Here is a 10581-nt window from a genome sequence, read left to right as displayed (position 1 = left end):
GTATAATTATACAGTATGCAGAAAAAGAGAATAATAAATTACAAATCTATATATAATAAATTAAAAGAACAAATAAAGCTAAGAATTGAAGGTCATAGAAAACAAGTTTTGCAAAGAGATTTAAAATCATGAGCAGAAGGAGCATTTGCAATATGACCAGGAATTGTATTCCAAAGACGAGGGGCTCCTGCTGAAAAGGCTTGGTTCCCTAACGTATAATGTGAAATCCTTGGAGTGCTGAGCAGCCTAGAGCCGGTGGAACTAAGAGAGTGAACTATGATGTGTGGGGATAGTAACTGTTGAAGGCTCTTGAAGACAAATAATAAATATTCTGAGTCAAATGACGTAGAAAAGACAACAAAAGAACAAAACAGCATTCCAGTAACGAGATCAGAGGCACCTAAGTGTTAATTGCTGATAAGTGCTGCCTTTATAGATGAGTTCCATAAAAAAATGAAAAAGCATTGTGAGTGTGTGAATAACCTTGGAAGTTCTACTGATTATGAATAGCACTGTCTTACCAAGCCTTGGGGATGTGATGGTGTTCGCATTCACTCTCTCGTTGCACACCCCCTGGTGACACTGTCTGTAAGCTGGAGGCTTCAGCACAACTGGGCAATTGTTGCCATGGCGCCCAGTCACTTTGTGCATGCACTGAACAACCCTTGACTGCAGACCTTTTCCACAAGAAGATGAACACTAAAAAACAGTACACGAAGTAAAGATACAAGTTTAATATTGTTTTAATATGGCTCAAATACTATAGGGCTATACTACATATTCCCAATTCTCAATATTCTTGATCATATTATTGTTAAAACAGGATGAATGCATTTTTATAGTGTTCAAGAACTATATGAGAGATCACCATATGACTGTGCCCACACAATGCTAAACAACTATTTTATCCTTTGCAGGACTCTGTTGTCAACTTATGTCACTATTAGATCATTATAATTGAGTTTATTTGTTTTTAACAACCTATCAGTAAATTATAAGCAAATGATGTTTGAATCAGAAAAATGTGTCTGTGCAGGATAGCTTCTGCAAATGAGTAAACATTACAGGAACTATAAAGTATATTTCAGAAAGAAATTTTAAGATTTGAAACCCTCACACACCCCAGCATCTGTACTTGACTTGACCTCGGATAATAACAGACACCGATCTGTCAAGGTGCTGAATGGTGGAGAGTAAGCTGGTAGCAGTGCCATAGACTTGAACATCAGTATTCATGTGGGTCGCCATTAAGAGAATGACATTTTCCAAAAATTAAGATACAGAAGGTAGGGGCTTGATACAGTTTTCAGCAAAGGTGGAAACTGTGTTTATCAAGAATGGATTGTGATACACTGGTGTCCCATCCTTACTGGGATAGGCTCCAGCTCTTTGGCAACACTACTGTATATTGAATAAAGCTGATAGAAAATGGATGGATGGATTTGAGTGGTGGCATCATAAGATGGAAAGCTTTCTTAAGCATTAACAATCTGTTCTCACATCTAGCAAATAATGAACAAGCAAACGTAAGTGCAATGATAAGTTCTGCTGCAAAAAACTAAATGCATTCATGTGCCCAATATTCACAGGAATTATTTTACAGTGGACATAGAAGATGCCATAAGTGACATCATTACTTTCCTTAATACAATCTTACTTTAATGAAGGTGTCAGAATGTTCCTTTCTTTAAGCAGAACAAATTTAAGGCGTAGCACACATAATTCTGACGTGCTGGTGCCCATGTATGAATATCAATGTGTAGTATTTATCACTTCATTTTTGCTTATGAAGGCCCTGTTCAAGATGGAAAGTTATGAAGTGGTAGTGCATTAATGGACAGAAGGCTAATATATCCTGTCTTTGTCTTTCCGATGTGAATAGAGGAAACAAGAGCATCTGCAAAACCAAGGGATTCCTGCAGTCCTGCACACAATATCCTCTCTGAGCTATCAAGGTTTGAGAGACAGACACATATTATATACAGTGCCTTGCGAAAGTATTCGGCCCCCTTGAACTTTTCAACCTTTTGCCACATTTCAGGCTTCAAACATAAAGATATAAATTTTTTATTTTATGTGAAGAATCACCAACAAGTGGGACACAATTGTGAAGTGGAACGAAATCTATTGGATTTTTGAAACTTTTTTAACTAATAAAAAAATGAAAAGTGGGGCGTGCAAAATTATTCGGCCCCTTTACTTTCAGTGCAGCAAACTCACTCCAGAAGTTCAGCGAGGATCTCTGAATGATCCAATGTTGTCCTAAATGACTGATGGTGATAAATAGAATCTACCTGTGTGTAATCAAGTCTCTGTATAAATGCACCTGCTCTGTGATAGTCTCAAGGTTCTGTTGAAAGCGCAGAGAGCATCATGAAGACCAAGGAACACACCAGGCAGGTCCGTAATACTGTTGTGGAGAAGTTTAAAGCCGGATTTGGATACAAAAAGATTTCCCAAGCTTCAAACATCCCAAGGAGCACTGTGCAAGCGATCATCTTGAAATGGAAGGAGTATCAGACCACTGCAAATCTACCAAGACCTGGCCGTCCCTCTAAACTTTCAGCTCAGACAAGGAGAAGACTGATCAGAGATGCAGCCAAGAGGCCCATGATCACTCTGGATGAACTGCAGAGAACTACAGCTGAGGTGGGAGAGTCTGTCCATAGGACAACAATCAGTCTTACACTGCACAAATCTGGCCTTTATGGAAGAGTGGCAAGAAGAAAGCCATTTCTCAAAGATATCCATAAAAAGTCTCGTCTAAAGTTTGCCACAAGCCACCTGGGAGACACCCCAAACATGTGGAAGAAGGTGCTCTGGTCAGATGAAACCAAAATCGAACTTTTTGGCCACAATGCAAAACGATATGTTTGGCGTAAAAGCAACACAGCTCATCACCCTCAACACACCATCCCCACTGTCAAACATGGTGGTGGCAGCATCATGGTTTGGGCCTGCTTTTCTTCAGCAGGGACAGGGAAGATGGTTAAAATTGAGGGGAAGATGGATGCAGCCAAATACAGGACCATTCTGGATGAAAACCTGTTGGAGTCTGCAAAAGACCTGAAACTGGGACGGAGATTTATCTTCCAACAAGACAATGATCCCAAACATACAGCAAAATCTACAAAGGAATGGTTCACAAATAAACGTATCCAGGTGTTTGAATGGCCAAGTCAAAGTCCAGACCTGAATCCAATCGAGAATCTGTGGAAAGAGCTGAAAACTGCTGTTCACAAACGCTCTCCATCCAACCTCACTGAGCTCGAGCTGTTTTGCAAGGAAGAATGGGCAAGAATTTCAGTCTCTCGATGTGCAAAACTGATAGAGACATACCCCAAGCGACTTGCAGCTGTAATCGCAGCAAAAGGTGGCTCTACAAAGTATTAACGCAAGGGGGCCGAATAATTTTGCACGCCCCACTTTTCATTTTTTTATTAGTTAAAAAAGTTTCAAAAATCCAATAGATTTCGTTCCACTTCACAATTGTGTCCCACTTGTTGGTGATTCTTCACATAAAATAAAAAAATTATATCTTTATGTTTGAAGCCTGAAATGTGGCAAAAGGTTGAAAAGTTCAAGGGGGCCGAATACTTTCGCAAGGCACTGTATAGTATTAGGTTTATTCCATGCTGAAAAAAAGAAGAATGAAAACAAAACAATTCGGCCGTGAAGGCTCCACGGCCGAAACGTCGTTTCCTTTCTTCTTTTTTTCAGCATGGAATAAACCTATTACTTGTTCCTTTGCAGCCTATGCATGCTGACGCAGTTACCCACCTGAACTACTACATATTATATATATATACTGTAGGCTCCAAATTAGGGAGTAGGAAATTCATTACATACTGTAAATCCTGTTCAAAATGACAATAAAAAAATTGTAATTTTTGAAGGTATAAAAAAACTCTTTAATATTGCTAATCACCTCCATTATGTCTACTCTGAACATTCTTTGTAAAGGGCTTACTATAGTGAAAACCAAAATATGACCACACCCTTAAAAGGAACAAACACAGAACCGGTGCTTCATAACTACAGATACAGCTATTTAGAATGCTTGAGGTATAATGGGCTGTTCCGCAAGACACATGCATGGTATTTTTCAAATAATCTGATGTGGGACTGCACCACTCAGTAAAACTGCTAGGTAAATAATTGTTCAGTGAATAATTAACCTGATGCATGTGTAACATATGTAAATTAATGTTTATGAAGAAGGTGGAATACTGTTGTGTACCTTATTTTTAGCTACCACTATTGTACTTTTACACACAGTGTGTATAATATATTTATATTAATAAATTGATCATTAATAGTATTCAGAGACATTATAATACTTTGGTTATTTTAATTTTCAGCTACAAAAATTCAATTTTAGATGCATAATTCCATATTGATATTTCATATTAATTGGGTTTAAAGAAGTACAGTTATGACACAGATTAAATGAAGTAATAATTTCACTAACATCTAAAACACAAGTGCCCCTCTGTGAATCACACAGCTTGCAAAGCGAAGCCAGTTTAACGCGACGATGACTTTTACTGCACGTTCTGAATGGCTGCAGCTGCATTGTATATTATTATAAAAGAAACATCAATAAAATATGTCTGCCTATTAATATAGTCCGTGTTGAAAATGTTATACATTTTTATAAAACATTTTATTTTTTATAACCACTTAATTTGGAATACTGTTGCATGTTTTCACATCTCAGTTCTCAGCTACCATACTAATAACTGCAAACAAGGGAGAATGAAGAGGAAAGGGGACACCCTGGCTTGCAGTTCCCATCCTGCCCCCTGTGGGGCTTAAACATATTCAACATTGCTGCAGATGTCCTCAGTTCTTGACTCCTCACTGAAAAAGGAACTGATAACTCCAATGCCTCTCTCTTTCTCATGCTGAAACTCAAAGATGTCAATTTGAGTAATAACAGTTTGGCATTGTAAATTCTCCAGTGACAACTTCATTTTGAATAAACTAGATGCTTTCTTGCAGGTGAATATTATACCACATGTTTTCACAGATGTTCCTACAGTATGTACCTTGCATGGGCTGAGTGGTCGTGGAGGTGATGTTTGTTAGAAGTCTCTTTGTGTTTAAAAGTCTCAACATATCAATTAGGACTGAAAAGCAAATTAACAAATCAATATAAATAAAAATAATAAAGAAGGGGTCCCCTCTTCAAATACCCCATTTGCTACAAATGACCATTTTGAATGTCAGCATTTACTCTGCCTTAAAAATTATTATAGGTAATAATTTTAATACTGTATATACTGTATAAAATGGACCCATTGAAAAAGTTGGGTAAAATACTGAGATTGATTACTAAACATTATTATAATGCAAATGCAGATTTTGTTAAGAAAAGTGGGGAAATGATTACAGAATCATGCCTTTTATTATTTCGCCATCTGTTATTTAGACAAGCTGAAGTTAAGTAAAAATGTTGAAGGAATACAGATAAGTTTAATCTGTTTGATGACTGGTAACAGAGATATAAACCCAGTACACAAGGGTGGCAGTCTGCCACTTGGCTGTGCTTGAATACATTGTTAATAAATGAATGCCACATTTATTTAAAGTGAATATGTTTATCTCAATGACTTTTTAATGCATTATAATAAACTTATCGTTCAATATTGTAAGAATAAATTTAATCAGGATGCCATCTTGCTTTAGGAATAGAGTGCTTTGATAATAGTTTTAAACAAACAAACAAATTTTTCTTCACCTCATGCAGATGACATTAATAAGATGCATGTACATTTTTAAAAATTTACAATTACTATGGCAATAGAAACATCTTTTCTTTGCTTTCTTGCTGAGAAAGCAAAAGGATGTCACTGCTTAGCCTTTATCTTGTATACATTCATTTATTTCTATGACTTGCTTCAAGGGCTTTACAAGCAGGAACTGAATGTTTCACATTCAATGAAAACATACTGTATAATTAAACTGTAGCACATTACAGCACAAATACCATTGAAAAGAGGGAGAGCTTTAACTTATTATTTAGAATTATTTTAAAATCTTTTACTAGGATTGTTTCATTACCTTCAACCAGGTAAAACCTGAAAAACATTTAAAAATATTCCTGACCTAAACCTTAACTCAATATCAATAAATTGTGGTGGTGGGGTAATACCTATGTGTATGCACAACAAAATATACTTTCTTTGTAAAAAGAGATTCATGTGTACACTGCAGTTCCAGAACAAGTAACGTGCAAACACAGGTCCATCTGGAGCACAGACACATGTTCAGAACTTGAATGAAATGCTGAGAACCAGTCTGAACCAGAAACCAGAGTTTGCATTTTGGTGGCTTTTCAGGTGGTGACTGTTCAGTGCAACTTTATTACTCCTACTGGTTATCTGTGCAAGACTACATTATACAACTAACAAGGAAAAGTTGCACTAACACTTATCCACAGTCATCAAGCAGCTCACAGATTTACAGAGAAAATAAAAGAAGAAATGTGTTCTAAATGCAACCATGTGCCATGAGTACATTTGTTTAAATTTCCAACAGATAAGGCAAATAAACAACAAGGCACTGAAACTACAGTATCAATCACAACTTGGAGTCAATTACATCATAAAGAAACCATTAAATGTTTACATCAGAATCATTTCTGTATAAAGCTTAGACCACTTCAGACATGCAGATCGAAAGGCTAAAATATAGGAGAATGTGTGAAAAGACTGTCATTGATTATTTATAGAGAGTGAACATAAGCCCTGGATATGCTGTCATGTGCTTGAGAGAGGCTTTCAAGCAGGTGACAGAAGACACAGGAATCGGAGAACACAAGTGGAAAGATTAGTAGGAGACATAGTACGCAGGCATGATTTTGAAGCTGGTACTCAGAAACCTAAACAAATGCTGGAAACTAGAAAAAAAAATATTGTACTCTTAATTGGTAGATGTTTGAAAAGTGCAAATATTGTGTGCTTTTATCAATATTAAGATGGCCACAAGTTGTATTTTAGCACACCAAAATGTAAAAGATCAGAGTATTGCATTGCTTTGGAAGTCAAAATTGTATCAGATCTGTTTTTTTTCTCTGAGAAAAATGTGGCTGAGAATATTTAGTCTCTGAGATGATTCTGTGACATCACTGACATTGCATACAAGCATCAAAAAGAACAAGATTTCATTGTATTTTTTATTTATACTGTGTTTTATATTTGTCAGACAGTTTTAACAGCAGACCCAGATTGAGAGAATATCAATGTGCAGTAAAATGACATGATACAATCACTTCCCCATTGTGGTTATGTAAGCAGCCCAGCCATTATAACATAGAGAGTTAAACTTCACAGCTGTGACATGACTTTCCATCTGGTATACACATAGCCCAGTACACAAATAAGACCTTTATCCCAGAATTCCTGGCTCACATTCTACAAAAAACAGTTTGGAATCCTTACCCTGACAAAAATAGTTGTAAAAACTAAAAATGTAAATGCAGATGCTACATGGTATAATAACATAAGCTGAAATGACGCACTAGTACAGTATATGTCCCTTTAATTCAAAGAGACAAATAATGTTGAGGTCTTTCATCTTTCCAAGATGCAATCTGATGCCTTTTTATATAGTTGACAAAGGCAGTACTAAAAAGCAGCTTCGTTAAATGGCTATCAGTACAATTCAATGAATTTGATTTAAAAGCTTACAGTAATTACCAACTGTATTGCTACGTGTTACAGCCTAAAGTTTTTTTTCTTTTAGGTCTGTGTATTGGCTATCTGTGCTATACAAATAGAATATTCAACAAAGTGCATTTTTTGTCATCTAATGTAGTTAAAAATTATGAATCCCTAGTGTGCACTTATACAAAAAGAAATAATTACTTATAGTCCTCTTCTTGGAGTTTATTAAAGAAAATCATTAATACCACAATATCTGCAATTACAGGAAGCAATTTATGAGAGAGTCTTAGAAACCTGGTACTTTGGTTCCTAACTCGGAGCATGTTTAGAAAAGACAACTGATGCTGAAGAATGGAATAGATTAAATAATTTGGTGTCTTACATGAAATTCAGGAAAATCTTTTATGAAATCTTCTTCTATGGACTTGCCTAATGCTAGATGTTCTTTCCTTTTAAAATAAAAACAACTAAACCACATTTGGTAATCTTTAACTGCATTTCTGCAACAATTTTACACAGAGTACATATACCTGTACAGTCAAATCTCTCCTACCCGCAGACTAGGAAACAAGCTCTTGTGTAGGGGTTTTAGACTAGGGTGCAGTTCGATCTTTAGCACCGACCACTGTTTGCATCTTATTGCTGAGAGACAGCCTTTTGAAATTAACAACAATGTTACATTATCTTGCCCGTAATTTTGCTTTGAGAGACTTGATGTGTTTTACAGATTTGTTAAGCTCTAGGGTAGAATTTAACGTTAAGTTATTCTGCCATTTTGAGAAACAAGCTTCTAAAGTTTGTCAGCATTTTTAATCATAAAAACAGATGTGGTCACAAAGATTATGCTGCAACATGAAGATCTGACCTTCTGGGGAAGTAGAAGGGGAGAAACAAACCACTTCACTTCATTATTCTTACACGTGAAAGTGATTTCACGGTCTCTTATCACCCAGCTGAAATGACCATCAAATGCATGTTTGGTATTTGTTCTTGCATCCATTAAACCCAATATTAAATTACAGCACAAAAAAAGGATTATGAATAAGGTGAAATAACACTTTAGGAGTGGAAATCTAATACACTTTATTACTGAGACAGGAAAGGGGAATATCTCTGGCCTAAATTTCCAAACATACTAATAGTCTACCTCATACTGTCAAGTAATCAAAATACTATTTTGTACTATTTCATTAGGTTTGCAAAAATGTTGCCAGATAATGATTACACTAAGTTAAGCCTTCAAAAAAAGTATTCTACAAACTTTAATATACTGAGCATTAAAAAATGTTTTAATCTATTTATGTACATTTTAGAAAAAATAAACCATACAGATTTGGATTTTAATCAAATGTTTTTTGGCGTAATTTCAATTGTTAATATTTGACAGTGATTACACTCAAATAATTTTTGATAACTACATAAGCACTAAATCACCTCATTAAAGTCTTGATTGGGCACAGGTAATGAGGAGATTATACCTCTTGAATGTCAAGCCTAGTGAAATTCATGGAAAAAGCACACAGAAATGAACTAATGTACTGAGCTTATGAAGAGAATGACATCATTGTAACAAGCAACCATGTTGTTAAAAAGCACTACATTTTGTATTCTTGTTCTCTGTTATGGTACCATTTACAGTACCTGCTTGGTCTTGCTCTAAATGCACTTCCTTGTTTTGTTTTACTTTTACTATTCAGCAGAATTGAAAAGGCATACAGTATATGAAGCAGTCACATAAAGTGAAATGTATACCAGATCACATGGAACATTTTGGATTTTTGACAATTTAAGACATTTTAAAATATCTAAATTAAAACATCATAGAGGTTCCTCTCTTAAAAAACACTGTAGCCACAAATCAATCTAATATAAAGTCTATGTAATTAGCATATACTGCATCTTAGTGGTATGGTGAACAAGAGTTACTCAACTTCAAGCTGTGCCACAACTCACATGGATCTTCAGTGAATTTGGAAGTGAAATTTCAAGTTCTGGTCACATGATGCAATACCATGAATTTACTGAAGGAGGTCACAATTTTGAAAATTATTCTTCTTTACAACCAATGGAAATACAACAGTATGTCCATCATTCTGGATTTGTTAAAAAAACATTCAAGGAACATTTTCTTTGAGTATGTGGATGATTGAAATGAATCTTTGTGTATGCATCCAGGATACCTTATTCATCAAGATTGATGCAACAAATTACTATATTAAAAAAATACATAGCTGCTTTAAGCCAATCATATCTCATAATTTGATCAAATGGCTGATGAATAATTACAAAGTAATAGTAGGCTATGGTAATTATAGTTCACAACTGAATACAGCTGATTAACCACATGATTGTATTAGCTGTACAGTATATGACTTCTGACTTGTCCCTCTGATCAAATAAAAGTATAACACCATAAGAAGTGCATAATGTAGGCCATTATGGAACATAATTAAGACCTCTATGTACTCTAGCAAAAAGAACCCCTTGCATGGCACAATCTTATAAATCCTTACACATTAAACATCATTACAATTCTAGAATACCCATAGAAAGCCATATACTGATTATGGGTTGGTAAGTGAATTAAAAAATAAAGGATATAATTTGCTAAGTATTTGCCCACATGTTAAAGCAAATTTGGAACCAATAACCTGTAAAACTTAGTATATATTAGTATCATTCATGTATTATTAATGAAATGTATTAATGACATGATTATTCATATTCATAGGGTTGTATTTCCTAAAGATGGTGTTCACTGATTAATGCCCAAATATCAATATTTACTAAATGCATTTTTTATACAGTATTTATGAGTATGGAAGATCCCAGGCTCAGACAGCAAGTGTCTGGAACTCTTATACATTTAAAACTTGGAATGGTAGGACATTTTTGTGTCCTAAGTAATACA

At 35.2% G+C, this 10581-nt stretch overlaps 1 protein-coding gene and 1 long non-coding RNA gene across 4 annotated transcripts in view; one reads left to right on the top strand and one right to left on the bottom strand.

Annotated features, from left to right (window-relative positions):
* adamts17 (ADAM metallopeptidase with thrombospondin type 1 motif, 17) overlaps positions 1 to 10581 on the bottom strand; it is a 138423-nt gene that overhangs the window by 5109 nt on the left and 122733 nt on the right. For all 3 annotated transcript variants that reach the window (XM_088640730.1, XM_088640732.1, XM_088640731.1), the window contains one exon: positions 522 to 699. In XM_088640730.1, coding sequence (XP_088496856.1) covers positions 522 to 699 — 178 coding nt within the window. The remainder of the gene's footprint in view (positions 1 to 521; positions 700 to 10581) is intronic.
* LOC148658918 (uncharacterized) overlaps positions 1 to 10581 on the top strand; it is a 115433-nt gene that overhangs the window by 41797 nt on the left and 63055 nt on the right. The window lies entirely within an intron of this gene.

This window comes from Lepisosteus platostomus, chromosome 7 (assembly GCF_059453375.1).
Source record: "Lepisosteus platostomus isolate fLepPlt1 chromosome 7, fLepPlt1.hap1, whole genome shotgun sequence".
Classification (NCBI taxonomy): domain Eukaryota; kingdom Metazoa; phylum Chordata; class Actinopteri; order Semionotiformes; family Lepisosteidae; genus Lepisosteus; species Lepisosteus platostomus.
The sequence above is the reverse complement of the archived record's forward strand: the minus strand, read 5'-3'. Positions and strand labels throughout refer to the sequence as shown.